Source organism: Columba livia, chromosome 1 (genome assembly GCF_036013475.1).
Source record: "Columba livia isolate bColLiv1 breed racing homer chromosome 1, bColLiv1.pat.W.v2, whole genome shotgun sequence".
NCBI classification, from domain to species: domain Eukaryota; kingdom Metazoa; phylum Chordata; class Aves; order Columbiformes; family Columbidae; genus Columba; species Columba livia.
Window position 1 is genome coordinate 166,404,295 of NC_088602.1, and position 26,383 is coordinate 166,430,677.

The following is a 26,383-nucleotide window of genomic DNA, read 5'->3' on the forward strand; positions in this document are numbered from 1 at the left end:
CTCCTAGGAAGGTGGCTGCTCCAGTTTACAAAAGGAGCAGAAGAGATTCTGATGCTCTTGAAGGAACCCCTAATTCACACCCAGAGACTGTGCAAAACAGACATTAGAGGTGCCCTGACTCCAACCAGGTGGAGGAAAGTGATAACAGAGTTTATTGGACTGTACAAATATGATGGCCTGGTACAACACACCCCCAGGAGTACAAAGCTTTAGTGGACACTGGTGCTCAGTGCACAATAATTCCTTCTAATGATAAAGGAATGCAATCCATCAATATTGTGGGAGTGACTGGGGGATCCTAGGAACTGACTGTTGTAGAGGCTGAAATGAGCCTAAGTGGAAAACACTGGCAAAAGCATCCCATTGTGACTGGTCCAGATGCTCTGTGCATCCTTGGCATAGACTACCTCAGGAGAGGGTATTTTAAGGACCCAAAAGGGTATAGGTGGGCATTTGGTATAGCAGCTGTGGACACTGAGAAAATGGAACAGCTGTCTGATTTGCCTGGTCTTTCAGATGACCCTTCTGTTGTAGGACTGCTGATGGGTGACGATCAGCAGGTGCCAATTGCTACCACGACGGTGCATCGCCGGCAATATCGCACCAATCGAGGTTCTTTGATTCCTATCCAGAAGTTGATCCGTCAATTGGAAAGCCAGGGTGTGATCAGTAAGACTCGCTCACCTTTTAACAGCCCAATTTGGCCAGTGCCTAAGTCTAGTGATGAGTGGAGACTAACTGTAGACTATCGTGGCCTGAATGAAGTTACACCACCATTGAGTGCTGCTGTGCCTGACATGCTGGAACTGCAATTTGAACTGGAGTCAAAGGCAGCTAAGTGGTATGATACAACTGACATCGCTAATGCATGTTTCTCTGTTCCTTTGGCAGCAGAGTACTTTATCCCTACACTGACTCATGGATGGTAGCAAATGCCTTGTGGGGATGGCTACAGCAATGGAAGAGAAGCAACTGGCAGCGCAGAGGTAAACCCATTTGGGCTGCCACACTGTGGCAAGACATTGCTGTTCGGCTAGAGAGCCTGCCTGTGAAAGTTCGTCATGTAGATGCTCACGTGCCTAAAAGTCGAGCCACCGAGGAACATCTAAACCACCAACAAGCGGATCAAGCTGCTAAGATTCAAGTAGCTGAGGTGGACTTCGACTAGCAACATAAAGGTGAAGTTTTCCTAGCGCGGTGGGCGCATGGTGCTTCAGGGCATCAAGGTAGAGATGCAACATATAAATGGGCTCGCGATCAATGGCTGGGTTTAACTATGGACACTATTTCACAGGTTATTCATGAATGTGAAACTTGTGCCAAAATCAAACAAGCGAAGCCGTTAAAACCTGTATGGTATGGGGGTCCATGGTTAAAGTATAAATATGGAGAAGCTTGGCAGATTGATGCCTTTAGGTGGCGACCTGGTTCAGGAACGGCACGGCGACCAACCGCAGGTCATTCGGTCCATCAGCTCGCAGACACCAATGTGGTGGACAGCAAATGGCGTTTATTGGCAGGTAACACAACATTATATACCTTGAGTTTACAACGTCACTTCCGTTTGCTTACATCACACACTTCTACCTATCTAGGGAGGGGCTACTACCTTTCCGTACAGCGCGAAATCTTCCGGCCGCCAAACTTTAACTACCTACATTTCCTCCCTCCCTATGCACAACTAAATTAGCTAAAATATAATAGTCTTAAAAATTTTTGCTTCTACCTTAGTGCAATACTTTATGAATAACGTGAACAATAAGGCACTATAAGCTGGTGAAAACTAGGGGGTGATAGAGTGCAATACTTTGTAAATAATCTTTAGAGGTAAACTTCATAATGTAAACAATAAGGCACTATAAACTGGTGAAAACTAGGGGGTGACAGTTAGTAATGGGGTGTAACTAGGGATAACTGGGGATAACACTGGGTAAATACCCTTTTAAAGTAGTTGCTGGCGTTCAATCATAAAGATGTTGACTTGCTCTAGCCGGCTTTTAACGAACGACACAAGCTTATTTAGTATGCAGGGTCCGAAGATCAGTGTTAATATGACCATAATGATCGGCCCTGCCAAGGTAGATATCAGGGCGGTTAACCATGGTGAATGGCTAAACCATGACTCAAACCATCCCTGAAGGGCTTCTCTATCTCTTTTTCTTTTCTCTAGACCCTCCGGATAGTTGCAATAATCCTTTCCTGGGTTTGAACTAGGGCACCAATATGTTCCCCATAACGATTTAGATGTGGGAAACAAGTCACCGAATGTAATTGTGAAAGTCGGAGCACCCGCTATTGTGTTTTCCCTTATCACTCGATCATTTGAAGAGTCCCGTAGGAGCCATTTGAATGGCTGATGGTGGCTGCGATCTGGTTCTGTTTTACCTGTAGCAACAAACCCCAAAATCAGGATCACACTAAAGTGTCGCAGCTTCCCTCCACGGAGGCCGCTTCGCTGTTGTCTGGATTCTATCAGTGCGGAACTCTCAGGCTCAGACAGGATGCTTGCTGACTTGTTGACTTCCCTTGTCACCGGTGTACACGGATTACAAGGGCGTCCGATGATCCGGTCCTGAAAACAGAAACTCACAGTTTTCATTAGTTTTAGTCTGAAGATCCGGTTTAATGGACTTAAGCGGACACCATCTGACTTTGCCATCTTTTTGGACCGCAGCATAGCCTCGCCCTGTCAGAACTAATTTCCACCCCAGTTCCCATTCTCCTAGCTCATTTCTGACAACAACCGACGGGTCTTCTTCTAGTGCTCGAGTGGCCCAATGTTTTTGGACAGGGCTATTCACCTCCTCCCCGCTGGGGAATTGATTTAGTGCTAGCAAAGCAGCTGCTAACAAGCGTGTCTGGTCTCCTGAGGGAACGGTGGTGGTAAAGCCTTCTGTGTTTGCTAATACTTCTAACTTAGATTTCAGAGTTTGGTTTGCTTGTTCGACTATAGCTTGTCCTGTACTATTATACGGGATACCGTGTATTAGAGTAATACCCCATTTCTGAGCGAATGCCTGGGCTGATTTGGACACAAAATGCGGACCATTGTCTGTTTTGATCTGATTAGGGACCCCAAGCCACGCCATGGCTGTCAGCCAATGTTGGATGGTAGCTTTGGAGTTGGCCTTAAGGTGCTGTGTAGCTACGATCAACCCGCTATATGTGTCCACGGTTAGTGTTAGCCACGCTCGAGGTCTCAGCAACTGACAGAGCGTAAAGTCCGACTGCCACACCTCGGAGGCTTTGAGACTTCTGGGGTTGACTCCACTGGACCACAGTGGTGCTTTTTGACAGTGGGGACACGTAGCTACTATGTGTTTTGCATCGGCGGTCGAAATCCCACATCTCTTTGCTAGAGCCTTAGTTCCAATGTGGAGGGACTCGTGTAACTGACGGGCATCTCTTAGTGTCCATAACCCTCTTGCAGCGGCGTCTGCTTTATCATTACCGATTTGGTAAAACCCTTTGATTGGGTCGTGGCTGTTGACGTGGATGACCGATATGGTTCCTTTTCAGGAGAAAAGTGCCTCTTATAGCATTAGAGCAGCTGTGGATGTTGACACGCCAGGCCCCGACATGGCCAAACAAAGTTTGGCTATGAACATCGAATCGGTCACTATGTTGAGGTGTTCCATTGGGAACAGTCCACACGCCAGTACCACGGACGTCGCTTCTAATAGCTGGACTGAAAGCGCACTATCGGTCATTTTAGTGCAGTGCCATTCTCCTTCCGACTGCCATACCACTGCTGCGGTGGAGGCCACTGAAGATGCATCTGTGAAGACCGTTGGTCCCTGCTGGGGTCAGTCCATGATCTTCCGTGGAAGGTCGATGTTGACAGTTTTCAGCATATGAGCCCAAGGGGGCTTGATAGCGTGATGGACTTCTCCGCGAAATCCGGCGAGAGCCACGGCCAGAGATTCCGACATCGCCACTGATTGCGTTAACAGCTGTTTGCGCAAGGGCAAATATATCCTAGCAGGTTCAATACCTAGGTGTCTTAGGGCGAGTTTTCGGCCTTTCATGATGAGGTTGCCAAGGCACTCGACTCCTGGAGAGAATGTGCGTGACGGTTTTCCCAGGACTATCCACTGTATTGGTCGAGCTTTTACATGGGGGCCCTGGGCTAGTGCCCCTACTCCCCCTCCTTCTGTGAAGTATACATACAGATCGAGTGGTTCGTGTGGGTTCCACCTGGCAAGTGTGCTTGATGATATTTGCTGCTCGATAAAATTGAGAGAGTCCATTGCTTCCGTTGTCAGGGTATTCTGTTCCCACGGGTTTTTCCCCTTTAAAAGATCGTGCAGGGGAGCCATGGTCTTGGGAGGAATCAGGACGATCTTGCGGAGCCATTGTAAGGATCCCACTAATTGTTGCACATCATGAAGCGTCTTGACGTCCTGACGGATTTTTATCTGGGGAGGGGTTATGTAAGAACTTGTGATCCCCAACCCCAAGAAACTTACGCATGGTCCCTTGTTAACTTTTGCACTAGCGATTTCGAACCCGTTTGTTTTTAGGGTTTCCGAGACTGTTGACACCAGCTGGTCCACCTGACTCCACAACGGCGCGGCGATCAGGATGTCGTCCATGTATTGAATAATTGTCGCGGTCGGGTCACTGCGCCGAACTGGTGCCAGCACCCGATCCACCGTGATCTGGCAGATGGTAGGCAAGTTGATCATTCCTTGAGGCAGCACTTTCCACTGGAAGCGTAGGTTAGGACGTTGGATGTTTGGAAACACGATAGCGAAAGCAAACCGCTCCTTGTCTTCTTCATGTAAAGGTATTGAGAAAAAACAGTCTTTAATATCAAGGACGGCGCAAGGTTGCCCCTCTGGTATCATAGAGTTCATGGGCAACAACGTTTGAACAGGACCCATTGGTTGAATTGTCTTGTTTATTTCACGTAGATCACGGAGGAGACGAAATCCTTCACCGGTTCGCTTGGGTATTACAAAAACAGGAGTGTTCCAAGGGCTGGTAGAACGCTCTATGTGACCCCATTGCAGTTTGCCGTTGACTAGCTCGGGAAGAGCATTCATTCGAGGCTTTGACAGGGGCCACTGCTTGACCCACACTGGGTTGGACAACTTCCATGTCAGTCTGATCGGTGGAAGTGGGTATGCGGCAGTGGCCCTCATGGTAAATTTGTCACCGTGGTTTTCAATAGGGCTAAAGTGTCCCTTCCCAACAGGGGTGGGACTCCTGGCATGACATACGGGAAGAGAATAATGGTTTTTTCAGGTCACTTTTCTGTGTGAAGTCTGATTGCAACCAATTGAACACTCTTCCGAGCTCGGGTTAGTCCCCTGACTCCACCCACCACGGGAGCATCTTCCAGTTCCCAACACGGAGGCCAGTTCGTCTCAGGGATAACTGTAACGTCTGCTCCGGTATCGATCAAGAAAAGGACACTAATGGTGGTGCTATTTGAGGTATTATAAAGGGAGCAGATCCCCCACACCACTGGCGGGTTATCACACTTTACGGCCAGGGCCACCCTGGGGTCTCGCCCCCAGGGGGTGGTGCTTGCTGTCCCTGAGCTAAAGGCAGGTTTGGCTGGACAGCTGGTTGTGCTGTAAAACTGGTCGCCCCTTGAGGGGGCAGTGGGTTCGGGAGAACCGGTTTTGGAGGCACCGGGTTTGGAGGCACTGCGTTCCATGTGGGGTTGGCATAATTGGGCCACCTCATATCCCAAGTAGGAGAGGGCTGCGCACGGCCCAATTGCCCTCTCCCCCACCCGTTTCCCTGGGTCTTAGATCTGCATTCCTTGGAGAAGTGCCCTCTCTTTCCACAGGCCCAGCACGGTCCTCTGGGTCAGTTTTGGTGTGGGGGGAGTGCTGTTGACGGATCCCCCAACTGAGGGCAATGTGCTGTGACGTGGCCTGCCTGGCCACATTTAAAACATACCATCATGTTAGCTATTGCGGTGCAAACAGCTGCCTGGATCAGGGCTAGGTGCTCTTCTCTCGCGACATGTTTAATCATGTCCGTGATGCTGGACCCCGCTGGCAGTGATTGCAAAATATCTTTGGTTGCCGAACTGCACTGCTGGCGTAGGCATTCTGCTACGACTGGTCCTTTTGCCTCCGCAGGCAGTGTCGAGGAGCCGATCGCTGTCTGGAGGCGACCTACAAATTGCGTGAAGCTCTCACTTTCACTTTGTTTTATTGTTGACCATGGCGATGGTTTGGCAATGACTCTAGAGGCTGTGCGAATAGCCTCTCTGGCTGCACGTGTAGTTGCCATAACTTCTTGGGCCCGCATGCCCTGGGCCTGTGCCTGGGGGGTGATAATTGCTGGATCCGAACCCATTAACCGCTGCAGGTTAGAACCATGTAGCGGGTGATCCGCCCCGCTTACTTGAGCCAGTAGTCTCGTACAGTTGTCCTCCCATTCTTGTCTAAAAATGATCATCCCTGCCCCGTCCAAGATCAGCCTACAGGCTTGTTTAATAGCAAATGGGAGCATGTCATCTCCCCCGAAAACACCGTCTATGAGGGCGGAGACCATGGCAGAATTAGGCCCTTTATCCGCGATGGCTTTGACAATCGCTTGTATATCCTTAGGGTTTATTGGTGTGTGAACCCTTTGTCCCCCGTCCGTCACCGGGACCGGGAACGCCAGCGCGGCCGATGGGGCCCAGTCGGCACACGCTATCTTAATCTTCCTCCAATCCGTAAGAGGAACTTTTTCCCCTCGCGGTTCCGCTTTATTTCGGAAGGGGATATTTTTGCTTTTAATTCTGTTTGTCCCCATTTCCTCCTCCGAATGTGAATCGCCATCTGAATCGGAGTCTGAACTCGACTGACTAGTCACTTCCGTATCTGATCCAGAACCGGAACTTGACTGACGGTTACTTCTGAGTTCCGGCCCCGCCCACTACCCTTGCGGGCGGGCCGTTCCCTCCCTCTTGGCTCGCCCCGCCTTCTGCTCGGGGAGGTGTCCACCCCCAACGGCACCTCTCCAGATGGGCGCCCAGATCGGCTCTCCGCCCCTTGCCCACGCCTCCACCGCCCCCAAAGCTCCGCCCTCTATTGTTCTCTTCCACCCGCTCGCGCGCGCCAGCCAGGTCCAACACTACCTCCAAATTCCCGCCAGAGGCATCTTCGTCCCGCCCCTCGCCCACGCGCTGGGGGCCATCTTGGGGGGCATATGGCGGGGGTCTCATTCAGACTTCCTCAGACCCTGGTTTCTCAGCGGCGCGCCTGGCTTCCTCGACTAACCCGCCCCAAAAGGATGTAGCTCGCTCCTGCGCCTCCGAGAGCGGGTCAGGGTTCGGGGGTTCGCCCTCTCGCAGATCTTTGGGCTCAGCAGGATCGTCACTATCTGGGGGGAGCAGGGTCTGTGTAGCCGCCCCGATCCCCAGTTGCGGGGTGGCCAGCAAACAAGCCTGTGCTGCCTTCCAGGTTTCCTGCGCTTGTATGGCCTTCTGCAGGGCCTGTACAACTTTCCCCACGACTTAAGGTTTATCCCACGACCCGAGAACATCGTTTCCTCGGCAAGCGCTTTAGTGCACTTGTTCCACACCTCCCGGTGGAGAATTTCCACCGGCAGGTCAATGACCCCAATTTGTAAAAGCCTCGCAACTGCGAGAGTAAAATCTTTAGACGTACAATCAATACCCCATTGCTTATGTAACTGAGATACGACCTTCACGAGGGCTTCCATCATCCTTGCAAATCCGGGAGCGTCCTCCCCGCCGGGCTGGTCCTGCCGCTCCGGCCGCTGTTCACACGGATCCAAGCGATTTTCCCGGGTTTCGGCACCAGCAGATTGATTGTATTACACTTCCACAAACACTTCAAGGTAGCGTTATGTACTTACAATGGTGGAAGCAACCACCGGATGGCTAGAAACATATGCCGTACCTCACGCTACAGCCCGAAATACTATCTTGGGGCTTGAAAAGCAAGACCTTTGGTGACACGGTACAACAGAAGGAATAGAATCAGACAATGTTGCTCATTTCAGAAACAGTCTTATAGACAATTGGGCCAAAGAACGTGGTATTGAGTGGGTATATCATATGCCATATCATGCACCAGCCTCTGGGAAAATTGAAAGGTACAATGGTTTATTAAAAACTACACTAAAGGCACGTGGTGGTGGAACCTTTAAAAACTGGGATTCACATTTAGCAAAAGCCACTTGGTTGGTCAACACCAGGGGATCAACCAATCGAGCCGGGCCTGCCCAATCAGGAATTCTTCGTACTGTGGAAGGAGACAAAGTCCCTGTAGTACACCTGGAAAACATGTTAGGAAAGGCAGTCTGGGTTACTCCTGCCTCAGGCAAAGGCAAGCCCATTCGTGGGACTGTTTTTGCCCAGGCATCTGGCAGCACCTGGTGGGTGCTGCTTAAGGATGGAGAATTTCAGTGTGTACCTCAAGGGGATTTGATTTTAGGTGAAAATATGCAATACCGACTCCCTTGTACTTCCGACACGTACAAGAGAACCGTGCGGTCAGGCCCAGTCAACATGGGTTTATGAAAGGCAGGTCCTGTTCAATCAGCCTGATCTCCTTCTATGACAAAGTGACCCACCTAGTGGATAAGGGAAAGGCTGTGGTTGTTGTGTATTTAGACTTCAGGAAGGCCTTTGACACAGTATCCCACAGCCTTCTCCTGGAGAAGCTGGCAGCTCATGGCCTGGATGGGTGTACTCTGCAATGGGTAAAGAACTGGCTGGAGGGCTGGACCCAAAGAGTTGTGGTGAACGGAGACAAATCCAGTCGGCGTCCGGTCACAAGTGGTGTTCCCCAGGGCTCAGTATTGGGGCCAGTTCTGTTGAATGTCTTTAACAATGATCTGGATAAGGCAACTGAGTGCACGCTTAGTAAGTTCACGGATGACACCACCTTGGGTGGAAGTGTTGTTCTGCCACTTGGGTCACAACAACCCCAGGCAGCTCTACAGGCTCAGGGAAGAGTGTCTGGAAACTGCCTGGTGGAAAATGTCTTGGGGGAGTTGATTGACAGCCGGCTGAACATGAGCCAGCAGTGTGCCCAGATGGCCAAAAGGCCAACAGCATCTGGACTCGTATCAGGAATAGTGTGGCCAGTAGGACTAGAAAAGTGATTGTGCCACTGTACTCGGCACTGGTGAGGCCGCACCTTGAATCCTGTGTTCAGTTTTGGGCCCCTCATCCTAAGAAGGGCATTGAAGTACTAGAGAGAGTGCAGAGGAGGGTGACGAAGCTGGTGAGGGGCCTGGAGAACAAGTCTGATGAGGACTGGTTGAGGGAGATGATGGAACAAACATTCTTTAATTCACAGCCATGAAACAGGAGGCACTTGGTTGTACTGAACATTGGTAGACGCTGGCTTTTATTCTTCGTGTGATAGATACTCTGTGCCAAGGCTGAGAGTGGTTATCTAAACTCCTACATTGTGACTCTCATTAGAACATGACTTGGTGTCTGAGAATGTTGTTGCCATCTTTGTTGCCCAGAGATGCTGGCTACCAGTGAAGAACAGCTGTAGAGTTAGTCAAGGGAATCTTGATTTCTAACTCTGTCCTGGTTTTGTTAAAGAACAAGTTTCTCTTTTAGTGAATTTGCCTGTCAGCTAATTTGCCTGTCATATTAGCCGCGTTTTCCTGGAAAACCAGGCACATGTTTTGGTAAACATAGCAATGGAATGCAAACTTATTGATAAGGACAGATGGACATCTCGCGAGAGGGGCAACGAGAAACCGGTGACCAACGGTGTATAACATTCCATTCACGTGAATATTTCATATAAAAGTGGGAGATGACGAGGATCTCGCCCCTTTTCCCTTCTGCTTATGGCTCACATTAGGAGAGGATCTCGCTAGTCGTCCCTGCGAACCGAGGCCTAGTGAGAGACTGAATCCAGCTCCGGTTGGCTGCAGAGTCCAATCCAGGACTTTGGGTGCCAGCTCTGCAGTTGCTGAGACTTTCAAGATTGGTTTTGTATATTTTGTATTATTTTCTCTATTCTTAGTAGTAGCATTAGTAAAACATTTTTAATTTTTCCAACTCTCTTCTCTCTGTCCTTCTTTCCCTCCCGATCGCCTGTCCTTGGTGGGAAGGGGGGAGAGGGAGGGGCAAAAGGGGGAAGTGGTGGGGAGAGGAGGTTAACAATACATCTGCCAGGGTTTTATTGTCACCCCGCAATCTAAACCCACAACAAACCCCCACTTTGAGACCTGCAAGTGCAGAAGAACCGTCGTGCTCTAGGTCTGGCTGGGCAGCAGCAGAAGCAGCCAGCTCCGGAGGTTCACCTGGCCCAGTCCTCATCACTTCAAGTGCAAGCAGACAGACAGCTAGGCATGACAACTTTGAGAAGCCACCCTTCACAAAGACACCAAAACACACTTGGCAAACACGTGCCTCAAACCAGCACCGTCTACTGAAACAGAGAAAGAAACTTCACAGCAGAGTCGGTTGTACTGTTAAGTGACATTCTTTATTTTATTCCTGCTGGGGAACACTGGAAATCATCCTCCATCAGTGCTCCAAAGACTGGATGCTCTTGTGTTGCTCGTATTCACACAATTATTACATATGCATTACAATTTCTGAAAATTTTGACATACAGTACAGTATACCAGGAAGTAATTGATGATGTTAGTTATAATTGTTTAGTTTCTTACTTACAATAAAACTCTTAATTATTAGTTAGAAGTAAACTAAGCACTCTGCTTCTAAACAATGTATTAATTAATCTTCTGTCTCCCTCTTGCCATGCAGAAGGATACAGAACTGGAAAAATATCCCCTCCTTTTGCAGGTGGTCAGGAAGCAATTATCTCATGTCAATTGGCGAACGACAGCTACATCAGTAACGATGGGTACGGAACTTAATCACAGCATCCATTAATTTAGCAGCTTCTCAGTACGTTCCCAGTAGCCCCGAGGGGGTGTCACTGACAGACGGATCCTTCAACAGCCTGCACACGGCCGCGAACTGGGCTCCTGAACCGCAGCTGTGCAAACGGCACATTCGCAAACGCATTTCCCGGCCGCCCGGCCCCGCGGGAGCCCCAGCGCCGGAGCCGCAGCCCGCTCGCCCCGGGCCGGCGTCACCCCGCCCGCTGTGACGCCCCCGGCCCTCCCGCTGTGACGCCCCGAGCTGCCGCTTTTAAGCCGCCCCCTGCAGCCGCCGGCTCTCAGTGCTGTCGCCGCCGCAGCGGGACCGGCAGTGCGTGTGTGGCTCGGAGCGTCGGGAGCTGCGACCCAGCTCGGGACTCGCCTCTTCTCGGCTCTTCTCGCCTTCGCAACGCCGTCTAACGTTGCTCTCCCGGGACTCGGTTCTGGGCTTCTCTTGCCCTCTCCGTGCCCTCTACCCTTGTCCACCAGGGGCTCGGTTCTGGGCTTCTCTTGCCCTCTCCGCGCCCACTCCCCTTGCTCTCCGGGGCTCGTCAGAGTCCGCCGGGCGACTCCTGCGGCTGCTCATCCCGGAGCGGGCCGTGCCCTCGTCTCCCCCGCACCAGGCAGAGCTCCATGGCACTGCTCAGGAGGGTGCGGGAGCGGCCGCCGTCTGACGGCGCTTCCGCGCCCAGCACCGCCGGGGCCTCGGAGCTCCGGGAGAAGCGCCGGGGCGGGCTGCACGGCGCGGCCGCCCGTGGCGACCTGGCCTGGCTGCAGCAGCGCTGGTGGCGGAAGAGATTCTCCATCAACTCGCGGGATGCCAACAAGCAGTAAGAGGCGGGCAGTGCCCATAGCGAAGACACACGTGCTCTGGCTGGAAGAGCCGGCGAAGCCCCACACGATCGCAAGCACCCTAGGGACAGGCCGGCTCCACAGCGCTGCCCTTAGCGGAGGCCCGCCCCAGCTGGGACAGGAGCCAGCGGATGCGCTCTGGCACCAGAAACCTTGCTTTCGGCTGCTTTTTTGGCAGTTGAGCCTTGTGCCCCTAGGTGGTTGGCACCACAGCCTGAAACGATGTCTTCAGCCGTCTTGTCTCTGCTAACTGGATGTATTTAATTTCTAGGACGCCTCTGCATCTTGCTTGTGCGAACGGCCATGCAGATGTCGTTCGCTTTCTGGCAGGAAAGCGGTGCCAGCTCAACCCTCATGGCATGTTTGAGAAAACACCACTGATGCTGGTACGTGGAATATGTTATGCTGTCGTACGTGGGGCTTGTCGATTGTGCACCGAGCCATGCCTGGCTTGCGTGATTCTTTACGTAGGCCTGCATAGAAGCAGGTATGTTGCAGTCAGTGGGGAAGGGGCATATGTTGCCTAATGTTTGAAGGCGCTCGTACTTTCCCGTGTTGGGAAGATGCAGGAGCTCTGACAGAGAGAAAGGTACGTGTTGGAAGTTACTCCTCCTTTGTGGCTTGTTTCCAGGCGGTAGAGCACGAGCACAAAGACTGCGTGACTGCTCTGCTGGAGCACGGTGCCGACCCTGACCACAGAGGTGCTGGCGGCAACACTGCCCTTCACATGGCTGCCATCATGCCCAGCAAAGCGATGGTGGAGCTCTTACTCGAGCATAATGCCCAGATTGAGGCTAAGAATGTGGTAAGCTTGGGCTTCGGGGAAGGCTTCTCTTCCCCAGCCTTTCCTGTGTTCTTCTAAGGGAGACGATTTCTCCTTTCAGTTGGGATACACTCCTCTTGCCGTTGCCATCCTCCAACGCCACGAAGAGATGGTTGAGTTCCTCATTCAAAAAGGAGCTGATGTGCACACTCGAGATCTGCATGACAGGTGAATTCTCGTCAAAAGTGTGCGTGGGACTCCTGAGCATTGTTCAGGCTGGCTTGATGGGAGCCATAGGAATGAGCTTTGAAAAAGCACCAGGAGCTGCCCAGAAGGAGCTCCTTCTGTGCCACTTGTGAGAGCAGACCCGCGCTCGGCTGCTCTCTTACCTCAGGGGATGATCTCTGCACTGAGGACTGCAAGCAAGCGTTGGCTGTAGTGCCAGCACACACACACACGTGTGCGTGAGCGTGCACACACGTGCACACAGAAACACAGACACACACACACACCTCCCCGAGTCTGCTCCGGGAAACGCTTGGCCTGGAGACCTCCCGAGGTCCCACCACCCTCAACTGTCTGACGCATCCACGTGTTCTGCTGTAATTTTGCTCTGCCTGGGTGAGGGGAAATGATTTGTTTGAGGAGCGAAGAAGGACTCAAGTAATGGCAAGGCAATGTTTGCAGAAGCTGATGTATTTCCTGTCATTTCTTGGATGCTTTAGGACCACTCTTGTGATTGCCGCTTATGCTGGGAATGTGAATGTACTACGGCTTCTTCTTCAGCATGGTGTTGATCTTTTTCATCGAAACAAGTATGGCTCTGATGTTTTCGCTTGTCACCGTCAGTTTAAGCCTGAGTAAGTGTTTTACATCCTGGTTAGAGCAGCTGCATTGTCAGCATGTCTGTGTTGATGTGCAGCCCTTTTTGCTTGAATGGGGTGTTGAGACCTTTGAAGCTGGGCTCAGTGACATCTTGTGATGCGTCTCTTTCCGTGTCAAGGGTTGATTTGCAAGCTGAGGAAAACTTCCCTCCACAGCTCTGTTTGAGAATTCACCTGCGTGCTGCCAAGCTCCACCCAACTGACTAGCAGCTACCTGCCTTTTGTTTCAGAGGGGATCCAACCAATATCCCTGATGCATTAAAATCTTCAGAGGTTTTCCTCCTCTTGTGGGTAGCTTTGCTCCCCTGACTGTTCCTTCCCTAAGGTGGCTACGTGTCCTTAACAGCTAGGCTGAATGAAATAGCCCTCTCCTAGTGACGGTAGCCTACTGCTGGGTGAATGAACAGCATTATGCCCACAAGTATGCCTTGACAAGCCATAAACAACTGCCCATGACCTCTTTTTGCTGAATCTGGGCTTTGTGTCTTCTCCCCCTGCCCATTCTGTCATCCCATACGGATGGGGAGCAGGAGAGAAGGGTGCTGGGGTAAACTGTGGAGTAAAAACCTCTTTAGGAACAAAGCATGTTTGAGGATTGCTCTAGCAAAACAAGAGGCTGGTTCCTTCCCTGCATGCTTCTAGCACGGGATCGGTCTTGTGCTAATGCACCATTTTGCACAGCAGCCTTGGTCTGGAGGATGTCCTTACTATTTTCTTGAGTTTGGGGGTTTTTTGTCTTTAGTTCTGCTTGTGAAGCAACCCTGAAAGTGGTGTCTCTTCAGAGCCCAGACTGACCCTCTGCCAGAGCTGTTAGCAAATGACATGTGTGCAATGTAGTGGGGATAAGATCACTGAGTTCATTTCCTTCCTTTTTCTATGTAGAGTTATAAAGACACTGGAGGAATATGAAAACTGTAAAAGAACAGGAGAACGCTCTGTAGGAGGCACAGGAGGTCCAGCAGTACCTGAGATCTCTTGCTCTGGGACGACTGCTGCCCCTCCCATGGGAGCACCTGTGCAGACTGGAGCAGGTAGGATCCCTCAGCATGGAGGAGGTGATGAGGACAAATCGCTGAGGCCTTAAGGACAATGAGAACCCTTTGTTAAATGCAGGGCCTGGGGGACGGGAAAAGACACAGTTAAACAAGCACTCACGACTGCATTGTGCCTCTTCTCTCCTTTGAAGGTGTCTTGCCAGAAGCTGGAGCACAGCAAGAGGAGGAATGTGACTCCGTGTCTGATTTAGACCTAACTTCTCTGAAGGTGGGGCCCAACTGGGCTTGCTTACTTTTGAGCTCTTTTCCTTCTGCTTCTGACACAGGCTTGGAATGCCAGCATCTCTTCAGTCAAAACAGACACTTAAGATCATCGAGTCCAGCTGCACAGCTGGCACTGCCAAGTCCAGAACTGAACCATGTCCCTTAGCAATACATCTACACGTCCCCTGAATACCTCCAGGAATGGAGACGGGTCCAGAAGGAGTTTGTGCCAGTTCTAACGCATGTCTTAATTCACACAGACTGATTCTGAAGGTCCAGAGGAAGTGTCCGCTGTCATGCTGCCTCATGGTGCAAACCAACAAGGAGCGTGTGCGCAGCCTGTTGCAGAGGAGCATCACATTGGTAATTTCCTAAGCTTCTCTGGAGTGAAGCGGGTGGGGAAAAGCAGAGTGAAATAAGCACTCACAGCAGTGTGGCGCTTCTTATCTCTTTGTAGGTGTGTTGCCAGCAGCAGGTGCAGCACAAGAAGAAGAAGATTTTGACTTCTCTTCTTTGGATGAGGTACTTTGTCTTCCTGAGCTAACAGAATTACTGCACTTGTTAAGCCCAGCTGCTGAAAGGCAGTGTGATGCTGCAGTGTTGCTGTGGATTCCTCTCCTCACTGTCTGTCTGTCTGTGTTCTTGCTCGCTCAGGTTTTTGCACTGGAGAGAGAAGAGCTTCCGCTCAAGAAGGAGGCTTCAACACAAACCGATGGTCAAGGCGACACTGAGGTGACTCTTGGGGCCTGATGCACATATCTATAAATCAAGCCTGTCAGGTTAAGGAGACCTGTTCTTGCTACTGAGTTCCTTTTGGAGTGCTGCTAAGAGGCACTTTTTGAATCAGGACCTGAAGCCTCTTTTGGATCACTTTTTGTTCCCATTGTGAAGCAGAGGTGCAGCATGAAGAGGGAAAACGTACGGTTAGAAAAAAGTTGGTGGCACAGACTCTCAGCCTCTGTTTGGAGGAGGAAAATACAGAAGCGTTTTCTGTGTATTAGGAGAGAGAAAGCATCCTGATGAGCTGCCAGTCGTTTGGATGTGCTCAGCTGAGAAAGGTGCCGGCAGATGCCTGCTGGTGGTGGCCAAAATCTCTCATCTTTGAATTCACTGAGTCATAGAAGCTTAGAATGGTTTGGGTTGGACAGGTCCTCTAAAGATCATTTAGTCCAAAGCCCTGCTGTGGGCAGGGTCGTCGTCCACTAGATCAGCTTGCTCTAAACCATGCCCAGCCTGACTTTGAACAATTCCAGGGATGGGGCACCCACAACTTCTCTGGGCAGCCTGCTCCAGTGTCCCACCACCCTTGTTCCAACCCTCTGATCATTTCTGTGGCCCTCCTCTGGACCCACTCGAACAGGCCCGTGTCTTCCTTGTGCTGGGGACCCAAGAGCTGGAGGCAGTAGTCCAGGTGGGGCTCCCAAGAGCAGAGCAGAGCAGAAGGGGAGAATCACCTCCCTCCACCTGCTGGCCATGCTGAAGATCAGTCTAATGATATGATCCCATGACTAAAAGCGTGTGTCCTGTTGTCATCTTCCTACTGACTGCTCCCTGCTCATGGAACACCATTTCTTTAGGGATTCATCAGGTGGCTGCGGCAGGAGCTTGTCAGCGCTCTCAGAAACTGCTCCAGAGCAGAAGTTTCACTTGAAGTCGAGAAGCGCTGCAGCAGGGACCTGCAGCAACAGAAACTGCAGCTGCAGAAGGAACTGAACCATTCTAAAGCTCAGGTAGGGAGAAAGCCTGTCTCTTGCCTCTTGGCAGGGACCCAGGCCTCTTCTGCTGCAAACCAGAGTGAGGAACGGAGCCTTGGTTGAGGGTCCACTCCTTTTTATCAAGCCTAAGCTGACTACTGCGGATTCTTGCTTTGGTTTGACAGCTGCAGGAACTGCAAGAACGGCTGATGCGGAGCGAGTGTTATGCCGAGGCCCTGGAGAGTGCCATAAAGAATAAGGAGAGGGAGCTAACAGCTGCCAGGAACCTGCAGAGCCTTCTGGTCACCTCTTCTGGAACTGCAGCTATCCCAGAGCTGGAAGAACGTGTGCAACAGTAAGGAAGTCACACAGCAGGGCAAGGCTTTGCTTTCTGCGATTGTGGGAAAACAACTGGACTGCCTTTGTGCATGCCAGCAAGATAATACCACGTGTTTTTCAAAGATGCTTTTGTTTCAGATGAGGTTCTATCACACTCTTCCTTTGGGATTTGTGCTCTTGTGGACTTCTGTGATAAGAGCTGTCCTTCTTTTTTAGGCTCCAAGATGGAATGGCCAAGCTGGAAGCCGCAGGCCGGCAACAAGCCAACACCATGGAAGCCCTTCTGAAAGAGCTGCGAGCCTCTGCCTCAGTAAGCTAGTCAAAACCTTCCCTTTTCACGAGCTCCCAGAGACGAGTTCCATGTTCAGGTGGGGAAATTTGAAGAAGAGGTTTTCCCAGAGAGCCTGGGAGAGATAATTTCCTCTGTTCTGCTGACTAATGGCTGCCCTCCAAGTCCTGCTGCGCAATCCCACAGCTTTCTGGCCTTGAGAGTTGTCCCATGAGACTATAGCCAGTCCTACATCAGTCCCACCTTATGCCGTCTTTGTGAAGGACTTGGCAGTCAGGGACTGGCTTTAGTATTTTCTGCTTTAGAACACTTGTGAGGCTGAGGCCTCAGGCAGCACTTCAGACAGTCGTGCTGTAGAGGCATTTGGTACCTTCAGCTGCAGACGTTCCTTGGGCTCTGGTGGTGCCGAGCGCTTCATCCCAAAGGCCTGACTGGCGTCATCAGACTGTGACAGGAGTTCTTCAGTTGCCTCTGCTCTGGTGCCCTTCACCAGAGGGACTATGGGTTCCTTGGCCACAAGGGACTATGGGTTCCTTGGCCACAAGATGTGGGCCCGTAATGCAATCAGAAGACCTCCAAAGATGAGAATCTGTCTGCACCTTCTGCATGGAGATCTGTTCCTGTGCTCTGCGGGTGATGTATCTTTGCTCTTTTCACAGCGTGGGAGCGAAAGCAAGGAATTGAAGAAGCCGGCTGTGAAGAAAGGCCAATTGGAAGCGATTCTGGAGGAAACACAGACAAGTAATGGCACCCTGGAGGAAGAACCTAGCGGGTATGGCTTTTTAGTGCTTTAAAAAACCAGCACGTTGAGTAAGAGTCAAGCACTGCTGAACTCTAATGTAATAGCACATACTAACCACTTGGGAGCAAATTCAAGCCTCACATTCCATCTTATAAGGTGCTTCTTTGCATAAGCCCATGGTTTTAGAAAGCTACACAAGGCCTCTCAAATGTAAGCTGCCTGCTGTTCTCCTGGGAGGGAAGGAAATCTTTTCTTCCTCTGTGCAAGTAGACTTTAGGCCCTCCAAGTGATGTGTGGTACTGGAGCACTGGTTGCTCTCAGCAATTCCTGGCCTGTCAAGTGCATTACAGACAGATGAAGGAAGCCATGGCTGTGCTGCTCACCTAAGAGGAGGTGAAAAATACCGACTTTTGCTTTGTTTCATGCTTTCCTTACTAATTTGCTGCGCAGCTTGGAAACGCTTCTGGAGGCATCTCAGACAAAGCTGATGGAATATACAGTGAGGAAGAGAGAGTCCCAGCCCAGTTTCCAGAGAGGCCTGAAGAACAGCTGTTCTGAGGTGGCCAAGCAAGTTGGTAAACAGAGAAGAAAGGTGAGCTCTGGTTTGTTTAGTGGACTGGAGGTGATTCTTTTTTCTGCTGGAACCTGTACGATTCTCGTCCTATACATTTTTGCATGTTGCTGTTTATCTGTTAGCTGTATTTTGCAATTGATTGAATTCTCTTGATGCTCCTGCTGCTGTTGTAGCAGTGGATGGTGATGACGTTGAGGAACACAGATGTAGTTACCCAGATGGCTAAAAACCATGAGCCAGGAGTCCCAGCAGGGCTGCGGAGCTCAATGGCCTCTCCAAGCAGGACGCAGTCCCGGGGCCCCAAGTGAGAAGAGCAGAGAGGGTCATCATCATCATCATCCCACAAGATTTTAATACTTTTGAATGCTCTGTCAGCAGGTGACAAAAGGAGTCTCAATGGCCTCCCGCCTTCCGGATTTCCACAGAAGTGAGTGACATTAGAGCTCTCTCTTTGACTTGCTTTTGGTTTGCCACCTACAAGTTGGTGACATTTCCCAACAGCTGGAGGTGCAGTTGCAACAACACATGCAGCAGGCAAGATAAACCCAGGACCTGTGAGAAGTTTTTCTGCTTTGCGTGGGACTCAGGAACAACCAGTCTGGAACCTGGGCTTAGCCTCAAAAGTCATTCGGGACTCCCGTGGTAGGTCACAGCCAAGTAAAGCATTCTAAAAGAGAGATGGGAGAAAGAGCTGGACAAGAAATAAGGCAAAAACCACAAGAGGTTGATCCCTATCTCCACGGAACGCAATTTTCCACTTGTGGCTGTAGCCCACAGGCTGTAGCTTTGTTGTTGACACATCTGAGTGTCTGGTTTTCTGGATCTGGATCTGCACATTAGTGCTGTACTTCCAGAATCCAGTTTCCAGTGCCACCTTTGGCCCAGCCTGCTGTATAAACTAACAGCCCACACTAACCCTTCCCCAGCCACTGCTGAGCCTCCAGCACCATCAGCCCTGACAAGATGCCAGAGCAGAGGAAGTGCCGGTGCCCGAAACCAGGGTGGTCGCAAGAGAGAGGAATGAAGCCTGCAAACCTTCACATTCCATCTTGTGCAGCCATTGCCCTGCGTCTGGTGCCAGCTGTACTGTTGCAGCGTGCTATTTAATAAACTGTGTCGTCTAGTCCGTGTCTTCGTTTTGCTGTCCAATTGGAGTGCTTGGGACCTCGCGGGTTTGGATGAGGACAGTCCTATCTTTGAAGTCTCACTCAGGCTCTCAACCCATGCAGGCACTTAGCACGTCTCTCTCTGTCCTTGCTCGGATGGAATATCAGTCGTGCAGACGCCTCCACGAGGGAACACACATCTGTGTCCTTTTCCCCTGAGGAGGCCTGAGACATGGTTGTACTCGGGTCGGGGACTTGCGCTGACCTACTGCTAATAATCAGTTACCAGACTCTTCCTGCCACCCTAGAGCAATCCTCCTGGTGGTCTGGGCAGAAGGTGGTGGTTGAGCTTCTGGTAGCCATGGAAGCTTTGCAGTTCCCAGAGCGATCTGATGGATTTGTTGCCCGCCGAGGGGAAAGGTGCGAAGAAGTGAGCACAAGCTGGGACGGGGGAATGGCACCTCAGCCAAAGGAAAACACTTTTCTATTGTGAGGGTGGCGAGAGAGCGGTGTCAGGGAAATGAAATGGATTCAAGTGACTCAGAAACATAAGGAAATGCACCCTGTTGACAGGGTGCAGAGATGGAGTTTCCATAGAACTCCATCTTTGTCTTTTTTGCCTAAGTCCAGCTTTTTCACACCAACTTTGTTCTTCACATAACATCTGGGTGAAAGGTGGTGGTTCATAGAATCGTGGAATCACAGAATGTCTTCAGTGTGAAGAGACCCACAAGGATCATCATGTCCAGCTCCTGTCCCTGCACAGGACAACCCCACCGTTCACACCATGTGTCTGAGGACATTGTCCAGTCTCTTCTGGAACACTGTCAGGCTTGGGGCCATGACACATCCGTGGGGAGCCTTTTCCAGTGCTCCACCTCCCTCTGGGTGAAGAATATTTTCCTAATGTCCAATCTACACCTCCCCTGGCACATCTTTCTGCCGTTGCCTCAGGTTCTGTCATTGGTCACTAAGGAGAAGAGTTTGGTGCCTACACTTCGTCCTTCCCTCTGGAGGAAGCTGTAGACCACAATGAGGTCTCCTCTCAGTCTCCTCTTCTTGAAGCTCAACAAACCAAGTGACTTTAGCTGCTCCTCATATGTCTTCCTCTCCAAACCCTTCACCAACTTGGTAGCCCTCTTCTGGATACTCTCGAGTAGCTTTGTATCCTTTTCATCCTGCGGCGCCCAGAACTGCACCCAGTGCTCCAGGTGAGGCCGCACCAGTGCAGGGTAGAGTAGGAAAATCACCTCCCTCTCCCCTCAGGTTGGCAATGCTGTGCTTGATGCACCGCTGGACACGGTTCCCCTCTTGGCTGCCAGGGCACACTGTTGGCTCATGTTCAACCTGCCCTCAACCAGAACCAGATCCCTGTCTACAGAGCTGCTCTCCAGCATCGCATCCTCCAATCTGTATGTACAGCCAGGGTTGCCGTGTCCCAGGTGCAAAATCTGACACTTGCCCTTGTTGAACTTCATGAGTTTGGCGATTGCTCAGTTTTCCAGTTTGTTCAGATCCCTCTGCAGATCCTCTCTGCCCTCGAGAGTGTGAACAGCTCTCCCCAATTATGTGTCATCGACAAACTTGCTAAGCAATCCCTCGAGTCCTGTGTCCAAGTCATTTATGAAGACAGGGAAGAGTGTTGGCCCTAAGACAGGTCTCTGTGGCACCCTGCTTGTGACTGGTCACCAGCCCAACATTACCCCATTTCCCAGCCCGTCAGCCAGTTGCTCACCCACTGCATTGTTTGTTTATCCACCTGTATGCTGGACATCTTGTCCAGGAGCATACTGTGAGAGACAGACCTAACAGATTTCTCTTCTGAATTTTACTAAAATACCTCTTGAATGGGCAAGTATGGTTTTGATTATGTCCTTAATTTTAGGTTTTGTTAGATACACAAAATATCCTATATTTTCAAATGAGTTGAAAATTATGTCTCAGCATGGTGATTCTGACCTTTGGTTCATTACTAAAAGTAACACTAAGAGTACTTTATCAATTAAACCTTTTGGCTTTGAAACTGAGCGTTCTAGTGGGTATTTATGCTACTGCTTCTTGCCTTACAAAAGCAGACAGTGCAGTGTTTGCTTTCTGCTCCTGGGAAGTGAGTTTGTTTCCAGGGAAGGACACCTAAAGGAAATTACATCTTTTCTCTTCAGATGTTGTTGTCTAGTGTTTAAAAGATAAACCCAACCAAACCAAAATGGATGTCGTAGAGAAGAATGTTGATAGGGAAGAGGGAGAAATGGGCTGGAAAAAACTGTCTCATGGTAGCGGGAGCTTCTGGAGTATGGTAGTTACATCTATCCACCAGAGGTGCTGCTGCACCCCCTCACACACAAGTATAGGTGGATAGAGGTTTTTTGTGTTGTAGGATCTAAAAATTCAAAGCAATAGACAACTACATTTTATTCAGTTCTAAAGCCAGAAAACTAATGACCAGAGTAAATATCACATAAGCATGTCCCTCTCACACCCCCTGACCTCCAATCCCTCTGGCTTTTATTAAAATAAACTTTAGTTTAACTGAATTGTTTTGAGCATTTATTCATTTTTACAGAAAGACACAGGTTCCAGCACTTTTCTGTAGGTGTGCAGTCTGACATTTCTGGTTAGTGTCCCCCAGATATAATGACATCTCTTCCATGCCTTACTTTCTGTCCTCATTTGGAATCATTACCTTGAGGGACTCACAAGGTCTTAATAACACTCCAAATCAAGAGAGCCAGTATTAAAATGTAGTGACCCTCAACTTGTGCGCTTGGCTCAGCGACAGGAATAGTAGTCGGTTACGTGGAAATCAATATTTCCAGTTTGCATCTCCTGCTAGCTCTGATGTGATTTCAGAAAGCCTGAAATGCTCAGGGGCCCAACAAATCCTTTTTTGGACCGCATCCTCTTCCGACGCGGCGCTTTGCTTGGAGACGAAGAGTAATCACAGTCGTATCAGAGGCAAATTCGGTGGGATTTACAGTGAACACCTACACCTACAGCAGAAACAAAACTAACTAAATAACAAACTCTCTCGCCAAACTGGCTCAAAACGTTATTGGAAATAACTGAAAAGTGAAAACTGGAATGTGAAAAAAATGTCTTCAGTAGACAGCTACCTACAGTAGAAACTGACTAACTAACTAACTAACTAACTTGTTAACTTACTATCTAATTAACTAACAAACGAATGAACTAACAAACTCTCTCGCCCTAGTGGCTAAAAACACTGTTCTAAACATCTGAAAATTGCCAACTGGCATGTGAAAACAAATGTGTTGAAAGCTGTCAAGTGCCCTTTCTGCAGCTCTTTTCACGGCTCGAACAGCCAACGCTGGTGAGACTTCTTCACGGGCTGGTGAAAGTTCTGCAGAAAGGACGAGGTGTGATCTTCTTTCTCAGAAGCCCCACTAGACCGTCCAGCTGAGCCAAAAGGGTGGCAGCATGAGGGTGATTTCTTCGGCCACCTCGACAGCCTGCCTTGAGAAAGATGGGGGGAAAAGACAGGCATTAGGCACCGGGTTGAGAGGTGAACAAGCAACTTGTGCTTTGGCGTGAAAGGCAATATCCATCCACAGATCTCCACTGCAGAATTCCTTAGAGCTGGTTATTGGGCTTTGGTGTTTTTCTCTTAATTATTTAGACTGCTGAAGCTTGGGAGGCTTAAGTGAACACACGAGCTTTTGACTCAACTGCTGGACAAATCTCTGCTTGAAGGGCCAGGCCTGGGTACAGCTGCAGTAAGAATGCAGGGTGGTAGAGAGGTTGTAGATGTCCCTTCTCTGGAAACATTTAAGGCCAGACTGGATGGAGCTCTGAGCAACCTGATCCAGTTGAGGATGTCCCTACTCATAGCAGGGGGTTGGACTGGATGACCTTGGAAGATCGCTTCCAACCCAAAGTATACTGCCCATGGGCAGGTGACCGCTTCCTCTCTGGGACCATCTCTGGGCACCACAGAACTATTTCCTCTACTCAGAGCAGCGTGAAAATTCCCAAGAGGGAGAGCAGGCTCTGTTACACACCTGGGTTCCTTGGTCTTCTCACCCTGCTTGGGTGGTCTCACTTACCCATCGCTGAGCTCTCTGTTCACAGCTTTCGGCATCGCTTGGGTGGCGGGCCACCAACCTCCTCTTCGCAGCTGTGCTTTCTCTTCCTGGGGGATGGTGTTTCCCCTTGCTGCGAAGAGCTTGGACACCTGTCCATTCAGGAAGATTGTTAGACAGGCACAGCCATGATCACCATGAATCAATTCTACTCTTCATCAAAGCTAGCTCATGTCACCTGTTCTGCCCAGAGGTGCTCTCCTGGGGTTCACATTCTGGAGCAACTGGAGGCACCTGCAGTGGAAACATAGAAGATGACACCTGCCCACTCTCCATCTCAGCTCTAAAAGGCACATCCCTTGGATGGGTTTGCTCAGCCCAGCTGTGCCACTTCTGCTGGGATCACTGCACAAAGAGTCCCTACAGTGGCAATCCCACCTTCTGCGTAGGGAGGCATTCTCTCACGCTCTGTGTGGACCTCACATACCTCGGCAGTTTCTCCTTCTTCTTCTGGTGCCGGTGACTCCTCGGCCTGTTGGCTGGCAAGTTCAGCCTCGGCCGGTGCTCCTGGAATCTCAGCCTCCTCCTCCTCCTCCTGCTCCTCAAAGAGTTCCTCATGGTGTTGGATGAGGAACTCAACCAGCTCTGTCACCTGCACAGAGTAGACCATTGGTTGCCAACCCGCTGGCTGCAAATGGGTGCAACAGCCCTTCCCACTCCTGATCGTGCCTTCTGCACAGAAAGCTGCAGCTGTGGGGCTGCTCTTTGCAGCCAGGAAGCCCTGAAGAGCAAAGCTGGCATGGGCCGGGAAGGCTGCAGCGGGCTGGCAAACACAGCGTACCTTCCCTGTCACCTGCATCAGGACATCCAGGGCCAGCGTGTCCTCCTCGGGTGGGCTGAGGAGGTTGGGCCCCACGCAGATGGCCAGGTTCCTGGCAGTCATCTTGGTGACAGGGACATTGGTGCTGATCTTGTGGAGCAGGCTGAGCAAGGTTCGGAGGAGGAGGAGGTTGGCCTCAGGTAACTTGCCGGCCACCCTGCGGGAACAGGAACGCAACGTGAATGGATGAAGTAGGTGTTGTCCAGACAGGTGTCCCATGCTGGTGTCAGCCAAGCCCATCCCAAGGAAGGCTCCTTGGCCAAGGCGGCTCTACAGCAGAGGGACTGCCTTCGCTGAGACATGGGCACCTCGCTCCCTGACAGCCCTTCTGCTGAGAGTCCCTTTGTGGAGCCACCCCCAATGCCTGCAGGCAGCGCTACAAGGAGAGAGATAAATGCTTTTCTGTGCCACTTTCCCCCCAGAATGCTGAGCCCACAGCAGCAGCAAGAGGTGGGTGGCCAAAAGCACAGCTTGTTCAGGCAGGCTGTGGCTTTGCAGGCAGGTGTCGGGCTCTGGCAGTCCCTGTGGAGCCGCCAGGCTGCTGGCCACACTTACTTTTTGAGCCCCGCCAGCCTCTCCTGCCTGCTGGTCTTTTGCAGGGCGTCCATCCACTGCTGGTAAAGCTCCGAGTGGAGGAGCTTGGAGGGGATCTTGCGGAGGAAGTCCTGCAATGGCAAGGGCTGCTGGTGAGGCTGCGAGCAGTGCCGCCAGGAGCACAGGCAGCATCCCCAGCACACTGGGTGCCGAGCAGCTCCTGGGTTTGGGCTCCTGCTCGCACAGGTGCCCATCAGCAGCGCCAGACTCCAGGTAAGCAGGGCTCACCTTCAAGATGACAGCCAGGACGTGCACCGGCTGGCTGGCCAGGTGGACCTGAGCGCCGGTGTCCAGGGCCTCCCTGATGTCCCGGGAGGCGCGCTCGCTGGCCGCCAGCCGGAAGATCCCCTCCGTGGATGGGCCCTGCTCGTGCAGCAGAGCCAGCAGGTCCTGCAGGGGAGGGAGGAGGACATTGCTGGGCTGGAGACAGGCCCTGGGACAGCCCAAGCTTCCTCAGGGACAGGGGGGAGTGTGGATGGTCTGCAGCTCTCCCTGGGGCTGCACACAGGGGTGGCTGGAGTTGGGTGTCGTGGAGGAGTGCGTTTTATTCCCAAGGCTCATCTGGGATGCCTCCAATGGGGACACTGCCTCTGCAGAGGAGGCAGCAGCATGGGGATGCCCTGGCCGGGCTTGCTTACCTGGATGGGCTGGGGCAGCGCACCATCCTGGCTGCAGAGAGCTGCCAGGGGCCGGCCAAAGAGAACCCCCGTGTGGGCAGAGGGCGACGGCCCCTGTGCCTCTGCAGCCGCTGAGGTCCCTGGCCGCGCAAAGCGCCAGGGCAGCCACCTCCTCTGGCTGCGGGTCTCACCTTCTGCCAAGGAGAAGAGAACAAAGCAAGGTGGAGCAGAAGCAGCAGACCAACGCTCCTGGAACCTCTCACACTGTACCCCACCCGCCAGCGCATGGGACAAGCGTCATTTGGGAAGAAGGGACCCTGGGGGCTCAGGTCTCTCCTGCTGCAGAATAACAGGGACAGACTTGCCCTGCAGGAAGGGCAGCAACAGCCCCAGGGCAGCAGGAGTGCCCGTCTGCAAGAGGAGGAGGGAAGGGCTGTTCTGAGCCCATCTTCTCCCAACTCACCAGCCAACTGGCCACTTCTATCTCGGCCACCAGAGGGGACGACAGGTGGGGACCGCTCCTCTGCATCAGCCTGCAAGAAATGTGCTGTGCTCGCCCAAGAGCCCTGCAGCAGAAAGGGCCCCAGCGAGCTGCATCGTGCCCTGGCCACGTGTGAGTGATGGGCATGGCTGAGATTTCTCTCTGTGCGATCCTCACCGTTGCCTGGCCCTCGAGGAGCCTCTCCAGGCTGGCGGCGTGCAGTGTCATGGCCTGGGCAAGCAAAAAGAGAAGAAGGTAAGAAGTGATGCAGCTGGTGCTGGGCTAGAACAGGCTCTGGGGACTGAGCAAAAACAGGAGGGACGCTCACAGCATTGCGGCTCCTCAGCTCCTTTAGCAGCGCCTTGAAGGAGGGCAGCCGGGTGACCTGGGCTCCCTCCACTCCTTCCGGTGGTCTGTGCATGGGGAA

General features: G+C 51.5%; 3 protein-coding genes across 3 annotated transcripts; 2 read left to right on the forward strand and 1 right to left on the reverse strand.

The window, feature by feature from the left end:
• The first annotated feature begins 10,925 nt into the window (after positions 1-10,925).
• Positions 10,926-14,959, forward strand: LOC110356677 (ankyrin repeat domain-containing protein 7-like). The gene is made up of 6 exons (XM_065034667.1): positions 10,926-12,080; positions 12,326-12,499; positions 12,579-12,685; positions 13,183-13,317; positions 14,224-14,372; positions 14,528-14,959. The coding sequence occupies exons 1-6, from the start codon at positions 11,949-11,951 to the stop codon at positions 14,764-14,766; spliced, it is 936 nt and encodes a 311-aa protein (XP_064890739.1). The 5' UTR covers positions 10,926-11,948; the 3' UTR covers positions 14,767-14,959.
• LOC135578498 (uncharacterized) lies at positions 14,897-20,134 on the forward strand. Its single transcript, XM_065052125.1, has 11 exons — positions 14,897-14,963; positions 15,058-15,122; positions 15,255-15,332; positions 16,178-16,330; positions 16,480-16,649; positions 16,850-16,943; positions 17,582-17,694; positions 18,115-18,256; positions 18,617-18,665; positions 18,740-18,880; positions 19,165-20,134. Exons 1-11 carry the CDS (start codon positions 14,897-14,899, stop codon positions 19,260-19,262), a joined length of 1,170 nt encoding a protein of 389 aa, XP_064908197.1. The 3' UTR covers positions 19,263-20,134.
• A 2,614-nt stretch (positions 20,135-22,748) lies between these two features.
• LOC135578505 (T-cell activation Rho GTPase-activating protein-like) lies at positions 22,749-24,756 on the reverse strand. Its single transcript, XM_065052242.1, has 4 exons — positions 24,226-24,756; positions 23,809-24,036; positions 23,409-23,536; positions 22,749-22,818 (listed from the first exon to the last, which is right to left on the reverse strand). Exons 1-4 carry the CDS (start codon positions 24,502-24,504, stop codon positions 22,749-22,751), a joined length of 705 nt encoding a protein of 234 aa, XP_064908314.1. The 5' UTR covers positions 24,505-24,756.
• Positions 24,757-26,383: the final 1,627 nt, after the last annotated feature.